The 25,484-nt window shown below is 33.7% G+C and overlaps 1 protein-coding gene, 1 non-coding gene and 1 pseudogene across 6 annotated transcripts; 1 reads left to right on the top strand and 2 right to left on the bottom strand.

Annotated features, from left to right (window-relative positions):
- Positions 1 to 8: 8 nt before the first annotated feature.
- Positions 9 to 25,158, top strand: ZNF624 (zinc finger protein 624). Of its 5 annotated transcripts, none has more exons than XM_016161347.2 (6): positions 9 to 165; positions 4,580 to 4,663; positions 6,553 to 6,618; positions 16,926 to 17,052; positions 17,761 to 17,856; positions 22,664 to 25,158. In XM_016161347.2, the coding sequence occupies exons 2-6, from the start codon at positions 4,631 to 4,633 to the stop codon at positions 24,883 to 24,885; spliced, it is 2,544 nt and encodes an 847-aa protein (XP_016016833.2). In that variant the 5' UTR covers positions 9 to 165; positions 4,580 to 4,630; the 3' UTR covers positions 24,886 to 25,158. The 5 variants fall into 5 exon arrangements, with proteins under 5 accessions (XP_016016833.2, XP_016016840.2, XP_036079114.1 ...); XM_036223221.1 differs by lacking the exon at positions 9 to 165 and adding an exon at positions 173 to 632; XM_036223223.1 differs by lacking the exon at positions 9 to 165 and adding an exon at positions 5,097 to 5,180.
- Positions 7,779 to 7,900, bottom strand: LOC118604220 (annotated as a pseudogene).
- LOC118604426 lies at positions 12,234 to 12,359 on the bottom strand. The gene has a single exon (XR_004951734.1). It is a non-coding gene; the product is annotated as a small nucleolar RNA SNORD22 (small nucleolar RNA).
- Positions 25,159 to 25,484: the final 326 nt, after the last annotated feature.

Here is a 25,484-nt window from a genome sequence, read left to right as displayed (position 1 = left end):
AGAAAGGGCCAGGCGCTAAGGACTCTGGGCACTGTAGTTCCGACGACTTGTTTGCGCAGGCGCAGTGACATTCTGGCGGCCGGCCAAGCCGAGCCGGCGCCATTGCTGGAAGCGTTCCCGCCCTGCTCTGCGAGTGCCCTCAGTTGTCCTCAGTTCGGCCGCCAGGTACTCGTTGCCCCGAGCGCCAGGTCCTGGTTTCCCGCTGCCCCTCCCTCGGCGCTTGGCTCCCTGCGGCGCCCGGGGCGTGGCTTTTCCTTAGTCCCAGTTCCTGAGCTGACCAGCCCACCACAAGAGGCGTTTGGGGCTGATCAGCCTAGTTTTCGATTCAGTCTAGTCCTGTCCTATCTCTGAAGGCGCTGGGTGCCCTCGATGGTAGGCCTCGTCGCGCTGAGGTCGGGAAGCACCGAGCGCCGGGCCTGGGCTGGGGGTTCCACCGAACCTTACCCCTCTTTCCTGTCCCGCACCTTTTGATGGAGCGAGGTGGGGAACTCCCGAGTGGGTAGAGAAGGGCTGTTAGTGAAAGAGGGTGAGACTGGAGAAGGGGCAATCTCCATTCTGGTGCCTGAACCGGCAGGGATGGAACTAGGTTTCCCATCTGGTGACCTGACAGGTGGACGTTCTCCTTTCTTTCGGTAACTCAGACAGTTTTTCCTTACCTGCTCATTTTATGGCATTTCAAATAACTGTTAAATCACTCATCTCTCCCTGACATGACAATGATATCACTGCTTAGGTTGGAAAAGGCTTGTCTGGCCCATGGCGCTGAAGTTCACAGCAAGAACATGGAACTTCAGCAAGTGAAGTTTCTCCTTAAGCCCTTGATAATTCTTTAATGCTTGGGGTGGTAGAGCTTGGATGAAGTCACAACATCCAGAAAAAATATTTAGGAAATTATGACTGGAGAAATATTGACCTAGATATCTTCTGCATAATGTCAAAGTAGAAAGTAGAAACATACGTGGGTAGCCTCGTTTGTTAATAACTGGTTCATTGTGCTTAGTGACTTGCCTATTATCATTTCCACAGTAGCCAAACCAACATTAGAAGCTAGAGGTGTTCACAGCCACTCTGGAATTTTATTACCATAGGAAATTCCTCTATATAAAAATACTTCTTATTGTCTACTTGGAAAGTATAGAAAAGTAGAGGGGTAAACAGGCCAAGATCTCAAGACTTCTCAGTAGTTCTGGAGTACTCACTTTACAGTCTTTTTCTCTGCATTATTTTACTCAATTAAGATCAAACAATATATTAAATTTTAAGTAGCATTGTTTATTCTGATTATAAAAATTAAAGATGTTTATTTTACAGTTTGTACTATCTACATGGCATATTGCCAAGGAGTTTATTAATATTTACAAATTTAAAAAGAAATGACTCAGATCATTCTTAAGTTTTAAAGATGCAGAAAACCAATACTATAGTTCCTTGAAATTGAAAATGTCTTAAGGCACTCTTTGGAGGTCTGCTTTTGTGTTTTAGGAAAAAATAGTTTTTGTTTATTATTTCTTTTAGCCAGTTTTTTCTTTCCAACCTTGTAAAATTCGATTTCTTGACCAAGTTAGTGTATGAGTTTGGGAGGGGTCAGGCTTCAAACTCATTGAAATAATATGCAACATCATATATCTATGTGCATTATTCTATGGGCTAGATCAGACTCTCAAACGGATCTCCCCAAAATTAAGATCTACTGGTGTTGATATGTAGTTATTGTTAATATTTGTTATAACAGCTTCAATTGTTTTAAATTGTGTTTAAACTTGGCACAAGTATTGCTTCTGCACTGTGTGATGAAGAGTGGTTGAAGAAATACCAAGTGTGAAGCAGAAATTCAGCTAAGAAAACTATTGTAGGGCTACAGCTTTGCCTGGGTTCTAGAATCCTTTTGGTAAAACATTTCAATTGGATTTTCAAGTGTGTAAAGAAGGGTCTTTAATTTGGTAAAGGAATTGTCTTTAGAACTGTATATTTCAAGATACTTGATGAAAATATATTTTTCTGTACTTCACACCCAGAGATGCAGATTTAATTCTTGGATGGAGCCAAAAATTTTTTTTTAATTAGCATGCTTTGTGAGCTTTTTTGCATCCTCAGATTTGAGATCTTTCTAATTTTATGTGGGAATTTTCTGGGAGAAGGGTAGTGATTTTCATTAGATCTGCAAAGGAATCTGTGACCTGAAAAAAGTAAAGAAATACTGGTATAAGGGAAAACCTCTTTTATTGGTAACCGTGAGCCTTCAATAAAGGAATCCTCTCTAATTATTATTTGACCAAGTCTTATCTCCATACTACAATGTGTTTGTCTTCCCCAACTTCTTAATGTTTCTCTTCCACCAAAACCTTTTTATTGTGTCTAGTGAAACCCTCTAGTGTCATGGAATAAACTACATTCTTAAGATATTCATATTTTTTCTTGATTTAACTAAACTCTGCTCTCCCCTGTTTACCTGATACCTTTAATTTTTTCTTTCATGACCATTCACTCTGTTAGGAAATTAATTTTGCAGCTTTAGCAGAGTCTAGGTGGTTAGAACAAGAAGGAATTTCTTTCTCAAATAAAAGTTTGAGTTCATAGGTGGCTGGCAGTGATCAGGGTGGGTAGGATAAGCAGCTTTGGTCCATTAAGTCACCTGGAAACCCAGGCTCTATCCGTTTTTTTGCTCCACCACCCCGTAGTGGGTGTTGTCCTCCCTTTGGTGAAAGTTGGCTCACTCTCATACTGTGCATTTCAGGCCATTGTAATGGTAGGCCAAGAAATGGAAGGCAAGCAGCTCCCTTTTAAAGGTGTGACCTGGAAGTTGTATACCATCTCTTTTATTTAGATCCCATTTGCTGCAATTTAATGACCTGGCCACACCTGCCTGCAAAGAACCTGGGAAATGTCTCCAACTGGGTGGCCTTGTGGCCAGCTGAGACTTTGAGCCTCTGTCAAGCAGACAGAGGAGACTGGATGTTAACAGTGTCTATTACATTGGTCTACTTAAGTTTTCTGTTGAGTCAGCTTTAGAAAATTTTTAAACAAAAATTGTTCTTTGGAAATTTTTATTTCTATTGGCCCACAGTTTTAAGACATTTTATCTGTTATAGACCCTTCTTTATTTCTATTTTTAGTTTATTGGTATTTTTTTTTCTTTTTTGACTCCCCTGTGGCTTGTATATTTAATTATTCAGAGAATCAGCTCCTGCCTTTGACAGCTGTTTTGTTCAAATGTTTGTTTTCTTATTCACTAGTTTCTTCCATAATTATTTCTTCCTTATGGCTTGCTTGTTAATTATTTTTCTTCTTTAGTTGAATGTTTATTTTTTTTTCTTTTTAAAAACTTTACTTGAAAGTATTTAGGGATGTAAATTTAATCTCCTTAAAGCTTTGATAACAACCCATGCATTTTAAATCTATACTACTTCTTATTTTCCAATTTATTGGCAATGATAAAGTTCTCTCTTTGACTTAATAGCTACTCAGGAGGGTTTATTTTTTTCCCTGCCCTTCAGACATTTTTAATTCTACTGCATTATGGTCAGAGAATGTAGTATATTCAATTTCTTCTTTTTGATTGAGGTTTTCTTTAGTCAGTGGTCTTTGGTAGTGTATGATTAATTTCATCATATGCTTGAATACTTGAAGATAAATTTTCAATATACTCATATCTATTTAAATTGTATATCTCTAATGTTAGTCTTGCTTTATATATTATAGTTCTTTTTCAGAAGATAGTGGTTAATTACTACAAGTATCATTTCGCATGAGTTTCTAATTGACACAAACTATAAGATTAAATTCTGCTTTCTTTATTGAGCGAAAGCTCAATACTGAATCTTATGAGAACCAAGGTGCCCATTCAGGGCAGGAACAGATTCAGCATGCTTAAGCATAACAGAGTTCCTAATTGAGGGGACATGCAACTGATGGTAACAAGTTGAGTTACTCTTTAGCTAGTTACTGATTCTGTCTTCAGAAAAAGAGTCCATAATCATCAGTCCTTGTCAGGATGTCTGCTTTTCCTGTTAGTTTTACAGTTGCTTGTAAGACAGTGTTGCTATGGCCCAGTCCAAAGGTTATTTTGCCCAGTTCAAACATTCCAAAGGTTCAGGGAGTGAGACATGCAAGGCAGCTCCTCTCGAATAGCTGCTCTGGCTCCATTTTAAAATGGCTCCACTTATGTCAACTTATCACAGCATCACTCAACAAGTTGACTTAGTGGAAAAGGTGCAGGCATTGGAATTAGACTGATTTGGAGTCATTCATGTATAAGTAGATAAATTTTTCAAATCCTCAGTTTCCTTGTCTATACATAGAATTCCCATTGTATTGATGTGAAGATCAAATGAGAAAGTATTTTAAAAGCTCCTTGTACAATGGCTTGCCTGCTATCTCTGACTAAATTTAATAGTAGTAAAAATCACAACCACTCTAGGAGCAAGAATCTTTTTTTTTTTTCTCACTGATCTTGGAAGTTACTCAGTTACTCTTGGGTTCTTTAGGGAAGTCATGCTCACTTATATGTTAGTATTCCAACAAGGTGAGTCCAAGATTGCCATAGCAGGACTGGTTTTCATGACTTATTTCTTTTTCTCAGATATGTCTTTGTAGGACTGTACTCCTCAAGAGGGAAGCAAAGAAGAGAAGAATGGCTGCTGTGGTTTCTTCAGTTGGACCTCTGGTAAGTTGGGGTTTTCTTTGCTTCTCACTTGCTGGCTTGGTATGGGACATGTCTTTTCCAGAAGTCTTCTCTATCCTACTCACTCCCCTCCTTGTAACTGAATCAAATTGATTTGTGAGTAAAGGTTATAATCGATAGGAAGATTCACTGTACATATTGAACCAAATTTCAAGACACATAATCTTTCAAAAAAAATACCTGGCATCTTTAGGTATGATAGACAGTCTGGGAAATTTACTTTGCATTGTTCCCAGGAAATTTTGGTTATTTATAGGGTAGCAAAATGGAATATGTTTCAATTAAGAAATATGATTTAAGAAATTTTGGGGGAAAATATATGTGCACACACGCACATGCTCACACTCACACCTTTAATTCAGAGGGACCATTCCCCTTGTGCCCACTCTTATTGATCTCTTTTCTACCCATTAAGTAGTGATCAAGATTAATAGATGACATGGAGAGAAGATGTTTAAGACACAGTGCTTGGCTGTAGGGAGCTTACATTCTCATTGAGGTAAGGCATACAGAAGAAATAGTTACATAATTTATTTAGGTGGATGATAGTTGCTTAGCTATATGATAAAGATAATGAGTGCTATATAAGGAAATAAATGCGACATTATTATGGGCTAAGTTGACAGGAAAAGGTCATGAGGATACTTAGATTTAAGCTGCTACCCAATTACAGTAGGATTCACACTGTCAAAATATTTGTGAAGGTACTTCAGGTAAGAAAGGAGTTTAAGGCAAGACTGTGAGGCAGAGAACAGTGGGTGAGCTAGTGATTCAAAATGGAAAACTGTGAAAGGTAGGACTGGAAATTAGATATTTAAGCTGAATTTTTTCATGTTTACCTGAAGACATTCAAGTGTGTGTGTGTGTATTTGAGATAGGTATTAATGTGATAAAAGCTGTGTTTTAGCAGTGATTTTTTGAAATAAAGTCAGAAGACGGTAATACTAACAAATAGAATCTATTATAGTAATGCTTCAAAATAACCTGTAGTAGTGACTTTTTATTCTTTGTAGCCAGGATACATAACAGGTAAATAGTCCTTAAAACATACCCTTGAAAAGATAAATAAAAATCAAAATGTTACGCTTGATTAGTAGATCCAAAGTATCTGTCTAGTATTGGCCTGATCAAACCCATCCTTAATTGTCAGAGTTTGAGGTTCACATCATTGTAAATTCTCTGGAAGGTGAATATTTTTATTTTTTTACATAAGAACTTGGGAGGGAAGAACTAAAGTAACATTTTTCTCAATGAAATTTAAGTAATTCATTTTATTACTCATATTTTTTAATGGCACAAAACCTAAAATTGACAAGTACTACAACAAAGTAAAGTAAAATTTCATTTCGTTTATAAAATCAGGTCCTGACAGCAATATGGTTTCTAAGGCTTGGACAGCAGTGTTACAAGAGGTCCCTGAAAATCTTTCCTGAGAAGCTACTGAGACATGCCTCCCTCCCAAACACTGTAATGAGTCAACAGTAGCAAATAAATGGGGTTAATGGGTTTTGAATATTATTAGCAAGATAGATACTTTCTGAAAAATAGATTTTATCTTTATAAAATGAAGTATATAGCATCTGAAGCCCCCTTATTATAAGTTTATTTTTGTTTTTATAGGTTCTTTATTAAAAGCTTCCTTCAAAAACCATGTGGTCATAGCTTTCTCAATCTTGTGTGTTTGTTATTGTCTCTAAGTTAAAGGAGATTATGATTAGATGTTATCATGGGACCTTGATTTCAACTCCAAAAACTGTAAAAGAGGTCATCCCACATGCACCACATCCACAGTGGACTGCTGGTGCTTGTTGAGGTTCTGCTGTAGGTCACAGGCAGCCTATCCTTGAGTGATCTTATCCTGTATCCCTCAGAGTCCTGAAGTTTCCCACCCAAATGAAGATCTTCATCTTCAGGCAGAAGAACCAGAATTGGTAAAGGTAATACTATTGTATATAAGGGGAATAAAGAAAATGTGCCTCTTTTACTGCCGCTAATTCTTAATGTTCCCAGTTCATTGCACGTTCACAATGAATACCATCTTCTTTGATAGCTGTGGTAACCCCGGAGATGGTAGCATTAATTTGACAAATTTCATTTCTCTCAGTGGTGGCAGCCCTAATTGGACAGATGGTCACATCATGATTGCTAATGATAAAGTACCCTATATATCACATAGTCTGATTCTTGCTTCCCATTGTAAAACCCAATACCATTAAAAATATCAAGAATATATCAACATTAGTGGAAAATTCTTAATATAAGTTTGTTTAGTTTTTATTAAATTATATTTGTTAAGCTTACTTTCTTATTTGTGAATACAGAATCCACTTGGTTTTTCCTGAAAAATACCAAAATCGGAAATGTATAAATTGTGTTAAGACTAATTATACAAAATTTAGAAATAAGGCAAAAGATATGCCCTTTGATTTTCATATTAGACCACTGTATAACCAGCCTGAGGGTCATCTGACATACAAAGGCAGTTATATTCTTTGACTTAGTATTTGTTATTGGTTAATATCCAGGCCCTCACAGTTAGATGTTAACTTGTAGAAGATTAAAAAGTGCAAATTATTTCTACCTAGGAGAAAAGATAATCCCAAAAAGTTATGGTTTTATTGTCTATAGGACATTCATCAGGTTTCTGTCTAATTTTGCAATCTTATTTCAGCATTCTTTTCCCACTATATATACATATGTTTCTTACATCTCTTTTGAGACAAATTGTCAAGCTACTTATCTCTCATTAATGACAAGTAAATATTTGACATGTGTTGATTATACTTTTAGGAGAATTATGGTTTTTTTAAAAACAAATTTATATAGAAGTTCAGCCTTCTTTTTTTAGAATTATGTTTTTATGTTTTTGAAAATTATACTTTGAAAGTTGGTTTTAGTACAAAAATGTTTCATGTAAAGCTGGGTTTTTGTTTCAATGAGAAAATAGATTCTGAAATTGAGTCTTATACATAAATTTTTTAAAATTTATTATTGGATGAATGATTCTTTTTTTTTTTTTAGACGAGGCAACGCTTGGTTGACCTCACAGATTGCAAGGACCTTGTCAGTTTACAATCCCTTATTTTTTTATTTTTTATGCCTACAGCACCTGGTCTTTCTAGGTGGTCTCCCATCCAAGTACTGACCAGGCCTGACCCTACTGCTTAGCTGATGAGATCAGACAGGATCAGGCTTGTTCAGGGTAGCATGGCCATAGATAGACCTGGACAAATGATTTTTAAAATTGTCCTTTAATATATGACAGTTTAGACTTTATAAAATAGTCTAAAATGATTTCAAATTTGAATCATGAATCTTAGGAAAATACCATAATGTTTAACATGCTGAATAAATCATATGGTTTATTTTTGTTCTTCTGACAGAGGGAGTCCCTGGAAGAAGATTAATTTTCTCTTCCTCTTCCTTAAAGTATGCATCCTATTTATAAATACTGAACTTAACTTTAATTTTACTTTGAGTAGAACCAATATTTTACTACTAATTTTTAACATTTTTATATCTGCAAAAAAGGCAGATGGACTTTTCATAGGACTTGGATTTGTAGGTCAATTTGGGGAATATTAATAATATTCTTATCTATCTTAACAATATTGTTTTCCAATAGAAAGAATATGAAATGTCCTCCCTTTTTTTTAGATATTCTTCAGGTTTTTTCCGTGATGTCTTGTAGTTTTCAATATATAAGTCTGGCACATCTTCTGTTAATTTTTTCCTGAGGGTTTTTTTTTTGTGTGTGTGTGTGTGTGTGTTTTAAATTGATTTTTTATCTTAATTTCTTTTTAGAATGTTTATTGTTAATATATAGAAATAATTGGCTTATGTATATTGATCTTGAATCCTGAACCTTGCTGAATTAATTAATTTAGTTCTAATAGGGTTTTTTTGATTGCGTATGTGCAAGGATTCTTTAGGGTTTTCTATATGCAAGATAATGTCATCTGTAAATAGAGATAATGTCTTTTGCAAATAGAAATTTGCTTCTTCCTTTCCAATTTTGATATCTTTTCTTTTTTTCTTTTATAATTCCCCTTGCTAAAACTTACAATATAGTGTTGAACAGAAGGGGAGAGAGGACATCTTGTCTTGTTTGTGATCTCAGGGGGAATATATGTGGCTGTTCACAATAAAGTATGATGTTAGACTTGGGTTATCATAGATAGTCTTTATCACGTTAACAAAGTTTGCTTCTATTTATAGTTTGTTGGATTTTGTCAAATATTTTTTCTAAGTCAGTTAAGATAATTGTGTGGGTTTTGTTCTTTATTAATATGGTGTATTACCTTTATTGATTTTCAGATAATAAATCAACTTTGTTTTCCTGAATAAATATAATTTGGCTGTGTTATATTATATAGTACTATGTTTTATTTGTTGCTTTATTCTGTTTGCTGGTATTTTGTGTGTATATTCACCAAAGATATTGGTCTGTAGTGTTTTTTTTTGTTGTCTTTGTCTAGTTTTGGTAATACTGGTATCATAGAATGAGTTGGAAATTGTTCCTTTCTGTTTTTTGTTGTTGTTGTTAAAGTTAACGAAGGATTTCTGTTAATTCTTTTGAAACTATTTGGTAGAATACACTAGTGAAGCTACTTGAATCTGGGTTTTTATTTGTGAGAAGTTTACTTATGGATCTATTCATATTTTCTTTGTCTTTTTGTGTCAGTTTTGGTAGTTTATGTCTTACTAGGAATCTGCCCATTTCATCTAGGTTATCTAATTTGCTGGCCTACAATTGTTTATAGTATTCCTTTATAATCTTTTTATTTCTGTAAGGTCAGTAGTAATGTCTCCTTTTTATATCTGACCAGTAATTTGGGTCTTTTCTCTTTTTCCCTTAGTCAATCTAAGAGTTTATCATTTCTATAATCTTTCCATTTAACCAAATTTTGTTTTTGTTTATTTTCTCTAGTGTTTTCCTGTTCTCTATTTTGTTTATCTTCATTCTAATATATATTATTTTCCTCTGCTTTTTTTCTTTTTTGAGGATTAGATTAAGATTATATCAAATCTACGAATCAGTTAGAGGACAGTGAACATCTTTATTATGTCTTCCACTCTTAAACATGGTATCTCCCTATTTATTTACTTCTTTAATTTCTCTATAAATTTTTGAATATTTTTTAAATTTACTTATTTAAATTAGTTTCGAGTATGCAGTGTATTGGTTAGACATCTATATGTAGTTCTCTTCCTTTTCTAGTTTTTTAAGGTATAAATTTAGGTTATTAATTTGATATGTTCTTTTTTAATGTAGGCATTTACAGCCTCATATTTCCCTCTGAGCACTGCTTTCACTGTATCCCACAAGTTTGAGTATCTAGTGATTCATTTTCATTTGTCTCAAAGTATTTTCTAAATTCTCTGTGATTTCTTCTTTGACCCATTGGTTGTTTAAGAGTCAGTTGTTTATTTTCTACATATTTGAGAATTTTCTAGTTTTCTTTTAACCAATTTATAGTTACATTCCATTGTGATCATAAATGATACTTTATATGATTTCAGTCTTTTTAAATTTATTAGGACTTGTTTTGTGGCCTAACATATGGTCAGTCCTGGAGAATATTTCATGTACACTTGAGAAGAATGTATGTTCTCCTGTTACTAGATACCTCGGTGTTCTATGGATGTCTGTAGATCTAGTTTGTTTATCGTGCTGTTCAAGTTATCTGTTTCCTTGTCGATCTTCCGCCTTATTGTTCTATCCATTATTGAAAATGAGTTATTAAAGTCTCCAACTATCATTATTGTCAAATTGCTTTTGTCCCTTCAGTTCTATAAATTTTTGCTTCTCGTATTTTGAGGTTCTTTGGTTAGGTGAAGAGAATATGTCTGAACTTGTCTTATTGATATATTAACCAGTTTATCATTATGAAATATCTCAGTTTCTAGTAAAAATTTTTGTCTATTTTGTCTGCTATTAATATTGCCATTCTAGCTTCCTTTTGTGTACTGTCTACATAGTACATTTTTTCCATCCTTTTACTTTAAACGTATTTTTGTCCATGAATTTAAAGTGTGTTTTCTGTACAGTTTATTTGTATCATTTTAACAAAAGTCTCTTTGCTAATCTCTCCATTTGACTGCAGAGTTCAGTCTATTTACTTTTAATATTAATAAGGTAGGTTTAGGTTAGAGTTATATTGCTGTTTGTTTTTGTATGTCTTATGTCTTTTTTGTTCGTTTCTTCCTTTACTGCTTTTTTTTTTTTTTTGCATGTTAGATATTTTCTACTATCCCATTTAATTAACCCTTCTTATTTCTTTCACGGTATTCTTTGAGTTACCTTTATAGTTTCTCTGGGGATTATAATTAACATCTTGACAAAAAAAAACCATTATATTTCAGATTAATGGCAACTTAGTATTAATAGTATTTAAATCTCAAAATAGCTCTATTCCCTTCTTCCTCTGTGCTATTGTCATACAAATTGCAGCTTTTATACATTTTAATCCTATCAACACAGTTTTATAATTATCATTGTATGCAGTTATCTTTTAAATAAGAAAAGAAAAAGTTACAAATAACTCAAGTAAATAACACATTTATGTTATATTTTTATTGTTACCTATTTAGTTACCTTTACTGGTGCTTATTATTTCTTCATGTGGATTTTTGTTACTATCTAGTGTCCTTTCATCTCACTTAAAAGATACACTTGAGTACTCATTGTAGGCCAGATCTGCTGGCTGTGAATTATCTCAGTTTATGTTTATCATTTGTTGAAGGATAGTTTTGCTGCATATGGAATTCTTTGTTGACATTTTTTTTCTTTCTGCATTCTGAATGTCATACCATTGCCTCCTAACCTCAATGGTTTCTGATGAGAAATTTGACAGTCTTACTGAGGATCCCTTGTACATTAGAAATCCCTTCTCTCTTGCTGCTTTTAGGGGTCTCTCTTCTTTACCAATTGATTATGAGGTATCTAGACATGGATCACTTTGATTTTATCCTACCTGGTGTTTACTGAGATCCTTGTTTGTGAAGATCAATGTTTTTCATCAAATTAGGGAAGCTTTCTGACCATTATTTCTTCAAATATTCTTCCTGCCCCTTTCTCTCTCTTCTTCTTGGACTTTCATTATGCCATTATGCATATATTGATATTCTTGTTGTCCCACTAGTCTCTGAAGCTCAGTTCATTTTTTTTTTTTCATCCTTTTGGCTTCTATTCCTCAATCCGGATAATCTCAATTGTTCTGTCCTCAAGTTAACCAATTCTTTTTTCTGTCTGCTTATCTTACTCTGTTCAGGCTTCTTTAACAAAACACAACAGACTTAGGTGGCTTGTAAACAACAGAAAAAAATTTTTGAAGGTTAAAAATTTTTATTTAGAAAGACTAAAATGATTGTATGATCATTTGAACAGCTAGAATGTACAAGAAATGATTTGAAAATTCTCTTTTTGGTGTCATCCAAGAGTTGTATTCCATTATACATGCTTTGTTCTTTCTTTAGACCTGGAAAAATATACAATGATTTTTCAACAAGTGATTTATTCCTCCCTTTTCCATGTTTAGAAATCCTTATGATCCCTCAGAAAGTTCCTTCTGGAACAAACTTTCCTCTTCTCCCCCAGCCAGCCCTGACGTGTTCACCTTTATAGGCTCTGGGACTAGGACAAGAGGTAAGACATGTGACTGTTTCCTCGCTGGGACGAAATTTATTTCTCATAGTTCTAGAGACTGGAAGTTCAAGAACAGGGTGCCTGCATGGTAGATGAGGGCTCTCTTCTAGGTCACAGACTTCTCATTGTATCCTCACACCGCGGAAGGAGCTAGATGTCTCTCTGGAGCCTCTTTTATAAGACACTTAATCTCATTCATGATGGCCCTACCCTCATGACTTAAGCAATACCATTACATTGGGCATTAGGATTTCATCATATCAATTTGAGGGAACATAAACATTCAGACCATAGTACTATTCAGATTTGCTGTTTTCTTTCACTAAAACTTTCTAGTGAATTTTTTACTTCAATTATTGTATTTTTCAACTCTGGAATTTCTATTTAATGAGAGGTCATTCTCATACTTTGATTCTTTAGACCTGGTCTTCTTTAGATTTTTTAACATACATAATGGCTGATTTTGTGTCCTTGTTTAATAAGTACAACTTCTTGGCTTCCTTAGAAACAGTTTACATTGACCGATATTTTTTATTATTTATGGTCCATGCTTTTCTGTTTGTGTGTGTGTGTGTGTGTCTTGTAATTTTTTGTTGAAAACATGATATTTTAAATAATGCAATGTGGCAACTCTGGAAATCAGATTCTCCCCTCCCCAGCGTTTGTTGTTGCAGTTTGTTGTTGTTATTGCTGCTGCTATTTTACTTAGGTAGTGACTTTTCATGGACTAATTCAGTAAAGTTTGTATTCTTTGTCATGTATAGCCACTGAAATCTCTGGTTAACATAGTGATTAGTTAATGATTGGACATAAATTTCCTTAAATCCTAAAATCAGTAAGTCTTCCAGCATTTGCTAAAAGGCTTGTTTATGTGTTGGGCATACCTTCTACAGTTTACAACTCTGCCTCACCCTTCATTTCTTCTCTGCACAGAACCTCAAGGTAAACCAGAAGTGAGAGCTAGGGGCCTTCTTTATTTTTCCTGGGGTTTAACTCTTGGTGGAAAAAGAAAACAAGCCCAGTAAATTCATTATAATTTGTTATTTGTGAAGCAATTAGCAATAAAGTTTATGAACTGTCATTATTACCACATTAGCCATGTTTTATTATTAGCAGAATTATATAAAACATGCTTTACAAACTTGGAGGCCCAAATAAAAGGTTTAAACATTTTTACAAGCATACTTATCTATATACAGAAAAACACTCCAGAGGGAATCTGTTTCTTCTGAGAGCAGACCTTAACCAAATATTATCTAACTGATTAGTCAGATAATCAAGGCTCTTAGTTTACTAGATCATTGAGTATAGTGATTACAAGCTTAAATTCTGGAGCCAAACTGTCTGAATTTGAATATAGACTTTGCCCTCTCTGTGAACTTAGGCAAAGCACCTAACCTCTCAATGCCTCACTTATACACACTATTATTTATACAGCAGTATAAAGAGTAGTTTGATGAATCTTGTTGAACTTATTGCCCATCTTCAACAATTATCAACCCATGGCCAATCACATTTCATCTGTAATCATACCCTCCCTCACTAATTATTTTGAAGGAAATATAAGACATTATGTAATTTCATCTGTAAATATTTCATTATATAATCTGTAACATTTTTTAATGTTCAACATACAGTTGACTCTTGAACAATGCAGGGGTTAGGGACACTGACCCCCATGCTGCCAAAAATCTGCATATAACTTTCAACTCTCCCAAAATTTAACTACCAATAGCCTACTGTTGACCAGAAGCCTTACCAATAACACAGTAAACACATATTTTGTTAGAGGTAGTCTTAAAATAAAGTAAGCTAGAGAAAAGAAAATGTTAATAAAATTATAAGGAAGAGAAAATACATTTACAGTACTATACATATTTATTGGAAAAAATATCCATGTATAAGTGGACCCAGGCGGTTCAAACCCATGTTGTTCAAGGGACACCTGTATCACCATTATTATAGCTAAAAAAAATAAAAGCGTTAATATTATCAAATATCAAGTTGATATTTCTTTCCCTAGTTGATTAATATGTTATAGTTAGTTATTGTCATCTCTTAGGTCACTTGTAATCCAGAGGTTTCCCTCTCCCTCTTTTTCTTCTCTTGTAATAGTTTATGGAAGAAACCACGTCATTTGTACTTTAGAGTTATGTTGTCCTACACAGCTACCACTACCCACATGTGGCTTGAAATTTGACTGGTCCATTCACAGGTGTACTGTAAATTTAAAATACATGTCATGTTTCAATGCTTAATATAAAAAATAAAGTATCATTAATTTTATATTGATCGCATGTTGAAGTTATATAATTTGTATGTATTTTGTAACATAAAGCTAAATAAAATGTTATTAAAAGCATATATTTTTCACCTGTTTTGACTTTTAATGTAGCTACTAGAAAATTTTAAATCGTTATGTGACCTGCATTATATCTATTGGACAGCATTGATTTAGAATTATACACAATATGATTTTATTTATTGTATCCTCGTGAAGTTATTTAACATCCTCTTCTGTCTCCTGTATTTCCTGTATGTTGTCAGTTAGATCTACAGGCTTGATCAGAATCAGATTTCGATTTTTTAAAAAATGTTTTGGCAATAGTATTTTATATTTCTAGTATATACCATTAGGAGGCTAAGTTGAGGCCTCTTTGCTGTGTTAACAGCCATTGATGATCCTTTAATTGATTAGAGATTGCAAAATGGTAATGATCTAATTCTTCATTTCTCTCATGTAGTAGCTGGAGTACTCTGTAAAGAGAAACCTTCCCTTATCAACTATTTGATCACACTTGATTTCTATAAAAATTATGTGTTTAGCATAAAAAAAGGACAAAAGGTTGATTCTTTCTCTTTACCAATTTCTAAGCATCTTTCAAAGATAATCAATGAGTATTTTTATAGTATTATGAAATCATGAATTTTAATATATATTTTTGAAATCCATTATAGTTATCATCCTTATTAAGACTCAGATTGTCCTATCATTGGCCAGTGGGAGCCTCTTCAAATTGTATCTTGTATTAGACATGATCCTAGCAGTCTTTGATAGCTTCCTTGCTTTTTGGTATGGCAGAAAGTTACAGGCCCTCGTTCCTCTTAGTGGGAAGTAATGTTTTGAGGCCATAGTCTGGCTTGCATAATGCTGTCTTACAGGGTATTGTTTCTAGCCCAGAGTCAGTGGACAAATCTAGGAAATGTGGTTTTTTCCCCTTAAAAATAAAATACCTCGTAGTTTAGACTATTTCTAATTTAAATTCAGATCTATGGAGTTTTTATATAATCTCATCAATATTATATCTTATTTTTCCTATGCCAAATGTATTAGTTCTCAATGGCATCAATACACTAATTTGTTTTATCTAACACTACACACACAACAGTTACAAAACTGCATTTCCATCACTACCACCAACATTATGATTATTTATTTACTTAAACATGTCGCTTTTGTTTTTTGTAGTTCTTTTTCTCCTTGGTGTGTATCTCACAAGGGATATCTAGAAAAAGTACTGTGTTTTAAAGTCATTCAAAATAGTTTCTTTTGATGAATGTGTATGCTGCCCACTGGTTTCATTTTACTTTTAATTTTTAGGGATTGCTTTTGTTGGGAACAGATTTTTTAAAAATCGTATCCCAATATTTCAAAAACATTCAGTGTGGCAAATCTTTAAATAGTACATCCATATTGCTTGGATTTTTAAGACTATTTGGAGAATGTGGTAGGGATGATTGCAAACATATTTTGGGCATCATATGCCAAAGGAGTGAGCAAGATATAACTTTTAATTTTTTTCTGCCGTGATTTCATCTTGTGCTATAGAAATCTTTTCTGGACTGCCTTGTATAATAGTAATCTTTTCAGATGCTTTAGATGTGGTAGAAATGTACTACATTCCCACACTACTATAAATTTTGTTTACTTTTGAAACAAATAGGTTTTATAGATTATTTTTTAATTAAAATTTTTCTTTTATAATAATATAAAGTGTTCATATGGTTCAGAAGTCAAATCTACAAAAGAAATCTTTAAGGGAGTCCAGTTTCTATTTCAGTCCTCTGCACTCTATTTTCTCCTTCCAGTAGGTAACCATCAAAAATTTGTTATGGTTCATTCTTCTATTTTTGACACAATTGCATATATATTTCATATCCTGGCCAAAAATGTTTCCCAAAGTTCTGTGATTTTATATTTTTATTTTTCAGAGAGAGAGTTTATAATCTAAATCTAAAATCCAAATGATAAACCGTATCTTTTAATAAGCCATATTTTATGGATTAGAACTGAAAAATAATTGATTTGTCTGGAAACTACTAGCTGTTATCAGGTGTTTTAATGACTTTCTAGGGAAGGAGGAAACCATATTTTTTTTTACCATTTAGGTAAAACTAAAAATAGAATGGCCCTTCCTCTTGTAGTTTTAAGTTCTTGTCATTGGAGAGATTCATACATCCTTCAAGGTTTAAACTGGTTGACTTCAATAGTCATTTGGTGATTCTGATTTCTGGAATTCTTCTCCAGTTTCATATGAATTATTTTAACAGGTCTAAATGTATAGTCCCTGGGTGATGACAGTGTATTTATTTTAGGAATCAGTGACATTTAAAGATGTGGCTATCGACTTCTCATTGGAAGAGTGGAGGTTGATGGACCCTACACAGAGGGACCTACACAAGGATGTAATGCTAGAGAATTACAGGAATCTTGTCTCCCTGGGTAAGGATAACTTCTAAGTTCATGTACATGCCCATTTGACCAGGTTTTCTGGATATAGAGCCTCTCAAGTACTTAATTGAATTTTGGATTAGAGTTTAGGCATTATAATCTCATAATTTTAGGAGCATATTGTTGGGAGTTATGTTATTCCTTACTCTTAACTAAATGGTCTATCTATTATAGGATAAGAAGTGCATGTTTCATATTGGGAGAGGTTGTTGACAGTCCCCCAGTTTTAGGACTAAAGTTTTTCTAGTCACTTCCATCAATGAGAATTATTTGTTCCTTTTCTTTCTAAACTCAGATTATTCCCATGATCCATTATCCCAGCAAACCTGGGATCATAGTGTTGAGCTTCTTTGCAATAACTTTGTAGTTCTCTGTGACACCACTATGCAATAGAATGTTTTGCTGAGGTGGAATGTTCTATATCTGTGCTGTCACATAGGGCAAGCACTAGCCACTTGTGGCTGTTGAACATTTGAAGTCTGGCTTCCCAATTGAAGGACTGAACTTTAAATTTTATATAATTTTATTTAAATTCAAATTTAAATAGCCACATGTGGCATTGACAACTGTATTGAACAGTGCATCTCTAGAACTTCCTATAATAGTCACTCTCCATAGGAAATTAAGAAATGAGACTGAATTTGGCAATAGTTCTTGCTCATAGGTACAACCAAATCCCCTTCATTTTTCTCTGAACAGGGCTTGCAGTTTCCAAACCAGACATGATAGCTCATTTGGAGGATGGACAAGGACCGTGGGTGGTAGTAAGAGAAATTTCAAGAACCCCCAATCCAGGTGAGTTAATAAGAACAAGTAGGATGAAGCAGAATATCTGAAATATTTTGAGGGATATTTTTTTCTCAAAGCTATCTCAGAGGAAGAGCTTTTCTCTTTCTCTTCTCTTCCTATACCTTCCTCTTTCTTTCCCTGTACCACCCTCACTCTTTTTCCCTCCCTCTCTTCATTCCCTCTCCCATCTCTCTCTGTTCTACTTTTGGTTCTTATCCCATCCTGCTTTACTTTCTTAGGTTTATGATTTTCATAATTGTTTCTTTATTCCTTCTTCATTCAAACATACATAAAATATCCCTTTCAGTTCTATTCTTCAGTTGAATTTATATTTTTTCTTTGTTTAAGTGTTATCTGACATCTCTTTCCTTCATTAATTTTCCTGAAAATGTTTTCTTGAGAAAAAGCTCTGATTTCTTCTAAGCTAAACCTGCTTATTCATTATTTAACTTTCTTCATCTATAAGCCTGCCGAAACTTTGGGGGAACCCTCTCCCGCTCCTCCACGTTCCTAACTAATTGAGAATACAAACAAGAAATCAGTTGAAAATCAAAATACAGTACTTATTTAATCAATATTTATTGAACATCCATATATTATGAACTGGGCTAGTGTTTCATGAAAATGTCCTGTATGGAAAGCAGCCCCCAAATGCAAAAGGATCCTAGAGGCCAAAGAACAAAAAAGACAAGTCCAGCTTGTCAGTTTAAAGAGTTTTAATAGGGAACTTACTTACAGAAATTCAGTCCTGGGTGGCAGGAGGACAAAATGGATCTATGCCCCATTGATCTGTGAGACTACCGTTTATAGACCCCACTAAGAAGTGGACCTAGTACTCTGAAAGAAATGCAGAGGTGATCAAGGGGGGAAAAAAGACCGGACACCAGGGGCTCTGGTGCCAGGGTGAGATAACATTGAGGGTAATTTGCCCAGGAGGAAGGACTAATAGTGAAAGAAGGATTAATAGTAGTTCGTAATTAACCTAGAGTCTCTGTGTATATCCCATAGTCCACTCGGGGGGAAGAAGAAGGAGGTCAATGGTTCAGGCAGATTAGTTTTAAAATGGAGTCAGCTATATATACATAGTTAGATACTAGGTCTACAGTAAGTAAATGGATCAGGTGCTTGCACTTACGAAGATTAAATTATGAAAAATAGATAATTAACAAGTAAATAAAAACAAGCTAAATAGTGGTTATAATACTTTTTAGCTATGAGATAAACTGGAAGATGTGAAAGAATAACTGGGATGGAGAATGAGGGCGTCTCCTTCAGATAATGTGGCCAGGGAAGGCTTCTGAGGAAGTGACATTTAAGCTGCAACTTGAATGATCAAAAGAAGCCAGCCACGGGAAGAGGAAAAGAGGAGCATTCCAGGCAAATAACTTAATACAGAAAAGAATGTAATGTGTTCTAGAAATCAAAGGCAGCTACTGTGGCCGAAGTATAAATGAGAGGGAAACTGGTATAGAATAAGATTAGAGTGTTAGATTCAGAGATTTGTGGACAATGGTAAGGAATTGGGTTTTAATCAGAGCGAGTCTGAGGCATTGAAAGATTTTAATCAAAGATTTTTAGGAAATAACTCTGCTTATGGAAATTGAATGTAAGAGCACAAAGCAGGTAATCAGATTCTCAGAAGCAAGTGTTTGATTTGTTTCATTACTTTCTTCTCTTATTTTATTATTTTTTACTGTCCTAGAATTTAATTTACTAATCTTCTTTAACTTCTTAATTTGGATATTTATATCATTGGTTTTCAGCCATTCTTTTTTTCTAATGTATTTAAGGCTATCAAGACTATATCACACCTTTCTTATGTAGCACCTTCATAATTATTGAGTTTAAAGTATTTGATAATTTCATTACGATGTCTTTGGTTCTCAGATTATTAAGTACTTTTCTTAATTTTGTACCATATGGGGATTTTCTAATAGTCCTGTTACCTTAAATGCTACTGCGATCAGAGAAAATGCTCTGTAAGATTTCAGTCTTTGCAAATTTCTTAAAACTTGCTTACCACATGGCCAATTTTTGTAAACATTTTGTGTGTACTTGGAAAATGTGTTGTAGGTATTAAGTGCAGTTTTAGGTATTTCATTTGTTAATTATGTTGCTAATATCTATGTACTTATTGTCAGCTTATTATATCGGTTATTGAGAAAAATTTTTAGTCTCCCAATGTGACCACAGATTTATTTCTTATTTAATTTCCTTTAATTTTTCCTTTATGTGTTTTGAAACTCTGTTATTAGGTTATTTAAGTTCTAACAAAGTTAGAACTAGTATATCTTTCTGGTAAATTGGACCTTGTATCATTATGAAGTGTCTTTTTTAATCTGTATGATTTTCGCCCTAGAGTTTATTTTGCCTGATATTAATATTACTATAGCATCATTCTTTTAGTTATTGTTTATATGGTATATCTTTTTTCATCTTCTCACTATAATCTTTTACATGTACTTATATTTTTTGTTTCTCTTGTAAGAAGCATACTGTTAGATTTTTGTTCTAACACATCTAACAGCCTTTATCTCTTGGAATATTTAATCCGTTTGTACATATACCATTACATAGTATTTAAACCTACCATCTAAATGCAAAAGTGTCTTGCCTGTTCTGTATTCTTCTCTCTATTTAGATTTATCATTTATTTTTCTATTTCTCCCTCTGATCACTTGGTAATTATAAATTTTAAATTATTTGTTTAGTGGTTATCAAACAAATAATATAGATTTTCCCTCTTTCCCAACAATACAAAGATCTTAGAACAGCTTATTCTGTTTAACCTCACTTTATTTATATATTATTGAAGTTGTATTTTTTAATTCTATATGTATGTCGGATCTCATAAGACATTGTTATTAATGTTATGTGCAGTCAATATTCATTAAGATTTACCTATATTTTTACATTACCTTTCTTTTTATTTTTTTCTTTATTTCTGGGCTTCTACCTAGAATTATTTTTCTTCTACTTAAAGAATGCCCTTTATTATTTTCTTTTATTGAGATCTGCTGGTGTCATATTCTCTTCATTTTTCTTTTTGCATAAACATGTCATTATTTAATCTTCATTTTTTTTAACTTGTCATGTCTAAAATTGAAATAATTTTTGTCAAGATATATTTGCTTTAGGCATATTTCATCATTAGTCAGCATTCTTGACTTTGAACACATATGTCTTATTAGTATGACCCATGGCATTTATTTTATGGTAACTTTTAGTGCCACTGGAAATTAATAGAATATTGGCTTCTGCAGCATGGGTTCCATATTCAGAAGAGCAAATGGAAGACAATGGATGACTTCTCTAAGGAAAAAGTTTCTCAAAGTTCCCAAAGTTTATTCTGTGTTATGTGGGATATTAGTCATTTTAAAATAAATTTACCAAATAATATCTCAATACCTTCAATGTGCTTATATTTCTCATACTCGAGGCATGCCAAAACACATTGGCTACAGGATATTTATTTTTCCCCCAAGCGACTTGGGTCCATACATAAAGAAAATTATATTGTAACAATGATAATAACTATCACAATTTTTTAGACGTCTACTCTATTACTGGCATTCTGCTAGGAAATTTATTTATATAATTTCACTGAATGTAACCCTTAAAATAGCTCTATATAGTATATATGTAGATGTTTATTAGCAGGAGACTGAAGCTCAAAGCAGTTAAATACATACAGTTATTGTCAGAACTGGTATTTGGAAATGAGTATGTCTAACTAAATCTATGTTCTTGTCACTCATATGATTTTTATGTCCTCGTATGCCTATTAAATCTTTTCATTGTCAGGCATTGATTATGAAAACCTATAATAATAATTTCAGGTTCTGAATTATGTAATCTTTTTCCACAAAGGATTAAAATTTGGTTTTGGTGAGCTGCTAGGATATGGGGCTCTAACAATCCTGTCACCTGGATTCATTAAGACATTTAAATGAGATGAGGTTTAATCCTTGAGTTACAGGGTTTTCTTCTTTGTTAGCCCTGTGAATCCACTGATAATTATACTTATCTTGAGTTTTAAAGTCATAAAACCATTCTGCTACCCACAAAAAATGTTGATCCAATTCGTTTCTAAATATTTAGGTATAATTATCTAAAAATGAATTAGAAATATAAAAGAAATATGAGAGTGTTTTTAAAAGTCTGATATTGAGATGCATATACAAGAAAGGAATTTTGACAACCTGTCAGAAATGTTCTTAAAACCCATAAATTGGTTACAAAACTCTTCTTGATAATTATCACTACTTGAAATATCAATAACTATAAATATTAATTTTGACTAGCTTATTCAGCCTACTTTCTGAAAATTCAGTACTTTTTCCATAAATGCTTTATTAAAAGGTATGCACAAAGACTTGAATAAGCTAGTATGGCAAGTACATTTGAGAATGCCCTCACCAAAAAAAGAAACCAAACTTGTCAACAAAGAATGAGAACAAATAGGAAGTATGGTTGTGGACAAATATCTTGTTTGTGGAGTAACTGAGAAGCAAAGTTGTCACAACTTAAGAGGAATTCTCTCTAAAGAAGCTGACTCTAAAGGGAATGAGAAAAGAAGTATTACCATCAATTATTTTTTTTTCATAGAAGAAAAACTTAAATTTACTACTTTGGTTCTTTGCTCAACCAGCCTCTCTTAACTCTACCTCCTCCTTTCTAGAAAATAGGGCCACTTGCAAGTAGTTAAAACCACATATTCATTGTCATCCCAAGTTACCCTTTTATTTTTCAGTTTAGTAAGATCTCCCCAACTTGGGAAGTGGACTCATTGATTTTTCTTTCTCCTCCGCAGAGTTGGAGACCAAGCTTGCAATCAAGAATTCCATAATAACAGAGGATATCACTGAAGATTTATCACAGGACACCATAGTAGAGAAACTCACAGAGAATGGTCCATGGGACTCCAGAATTGGAGGATTATGGAAATGGAATGACAGGATATTGAGACTGCAAAATAGTCAAGAGAGTCAGAGCCAAAGAATAGTTACACACAAGAAAACTCCCACTGGTCAAAGAGGCTTTAGATTTGGGTCTGTTCTTTTTCCAGACCCAGTAGTTATCACAGAAGAGCCCCACAGCAAATGGCAAACACATCAGGAAAATTTCCCAGAGAATTTAGATTTGAATACAACAAATACCCATTTGGGGAAGAAGAATTGCAAGGATACAGAAGGCAGCAAAGCCTTAATGCCTACTTTAGAACTTACTTTAGGAAAGAAATTCAGTAATAAAGAAAAACCCTATAAGTGTACTACATGTGAAAAGGCCTTTCGTTATAGGTCATTACTCATTCAACATCAGAGAACTCATACTAAAGAAAAACCTTATGAATGTAACGAATGTGGAAAAATGTTCAGCCAGCCTTCATATCTTAGCCAACATAAAAAAATTCATACTGGAGAAAAACCCTATAAATGTAATGAATGTGGGAAAACCTTTATTGCTTCTTCATCACTTATAGTACATCAGAGAATTCATACTAAGGAGAAACCTTATCAATGTAATGTCTGTGGAAAATCTTTTAGCCAGTGTGCCCGCCTTAATCAGCACCAGAGAATTCAGACTGGAGAGAAGCCCTATAAATGTAGTGAATGTGGGAAAGCTTTTAGTGATAAATCAAAACTTGCACGACATCAAGAAACTCACAATGGAGAGAAACCCTACAAATGTAGTGACTGTGGGAAAGCCTTTAGAAATAAGTCCTATCTTAGTGTACATCAGAAGACGCATACCGAAGAGAAGCCATATAAATGCAATGAGTGTGGGAAATCCTTTAAGAATACCACAATTTTTAATGTTCATCAGAGAATTCATACTGGAGAGAAACCCTTTAGATGCAATGAATGTGGAAAAGCCTATAGAAGTAATTCAAGTCTGATTGTACATATAAGAACTCATACTGGGGAAAAACCCTATGAATGTAATGAATGTGGGAAAGCATTCAATCGTATAGCAAATTTCACAGAACATCAGAGAATTCATACAGGAGAAAAACCCTATAAATGTAATGACTGTGGGAAAGCATTCATTAATTATTCATGCCTTACCGTGCACCACAGAATGCATACAGGAGAGAAACCTTATAAATGTAATGAATGTGGAAAGGCCTTCATGCGTTCATCATCTCTAATTATACATCAGCGAATTCATACTGAAGAGAAACCTTACCTATGTAATGAATGTGGAGAATCTTTTAGAATAAAATCACACTTAACTGTACATCAGAGGATTCATACCGGAGAGAAACCATATAAATGTACCGACTGTGAGAGGGCATTTACCAAAATGGTAAATCTCAAAGAGCATCAGAAAATTCATACTGGAGTGAAACCTTATAAATGCTGTGATTGTGGAAAGTCCTTCAGAACTAAGTCATACCTTATTGTACATCAAAGGACCCATACTGGAGAAAAACCATATAAATGCAATGAATGTGAGAAAGCTTTCACTAATACATCACAGCTTACTGTGCATCAAAGAAGACATACTGGAGAAAAACCCTATAAATGTAATGAATGTGGGAAGGTTTTCACAAGTAACTCGGGATTTAATACTCATCAGAGAACACATACTGGAGAGAAACCATTTAAATGTAATGATTGTGGGAAAGCATTTAGCCAGATGGTACATGTCACAGAACATCAGAAAATTCATAGTGGAGAGAAACCGTATAAATGTGATGTCTGTGGAAAGGCCTTCAGGAGGGGTTCATACCTTACAGTGCATTGGAGAACACATACTGGAGAAAAACCCTACACATGTAAGGAATGTGGAAAAGGTTGTATTACTCTATCACAGCTAACTCTACATCAGAGAATTCATACTGGAGAGAGGCCCTATAAATGTGAAGAATGTGGAAAAGCCTTCAGAACTAACTCAGACTTTACTGTACATCTGAGGATGCACACTGGAGAAAAACCCTATAAATGTAATGAATGTGGAAAAGCCTTTAGGAGTAGCTCAAGCCTTACTGTACATCAAAGAATACATCAGAGAGAAACTCAGTTAATATAGAGACTAAATCATCCAGGTGTCTATGAGAAGAATCATAAACTGTATATTTAATGAATGTAAGAAGATTTCAGAAGCAATTTGCCAGAAAATAGACACAGAAAAGACTCTAAACATATGGATGTGGAAAAAGCTTTTATTCATACTAAATCTTAGAAGTTGTAAGAAAATTCATAATAGAGTAAACTAATAGACAAACGAAAACCTTCATCCAGATTTCATACTTATTCATTTAACAAGTTGTTTTCAATAAATTGCCAACATATTTTTTGCCTATTTTTCTATTGATTTGTCAGTCTTATAAATCTGGAGGTGTTTTTTATATTTTTAGGTATTAATTTTTTGTCATATTTGTTGCACATGGTTTTCTTAATATAGTATTTGTCTTTATACTCTTTATGTAGTAAAAGAAATCAAATATTTTTTAATTTTTATTTTTATCGTAACATATCTTTTCCTTTTTAAATTCTTGATTTACTCTTTTAGTTAAAAAGGTTTCCTTAATCTTGAGATTACAGTCTCCTAAATGTGTTTACGATTTTGATAATTTTGTTTATTACATTGAAGTCCTTAACCCATTTGGACTGGAGGGCTATTGATAG

The sequence above is a fragment of the Rousettus aegyptiacus genome, unplaced genomic scaffold (genome assembly GCF_014176215.1).
Source record: "Rousettus aegyptiacus isolate mRouAeg1 unplaced genomic scaffold, mRouAeg1.p scaffold_m13_p_6, whole genome shotgun sequence".
NCBI classification, from domain to species: domain Eukaryota; kingdom Metazoa; phylum Chordata; class Mammalia; order Chiroptera; family Pteropodidae; genus Rousettus; species Rousettus aegyptiacus.
The sequence above is the reverse complement of the archived record's forward strand: the minus strand, read 5'-3'. Positions and strand labels throughout refer to the sequence as shown.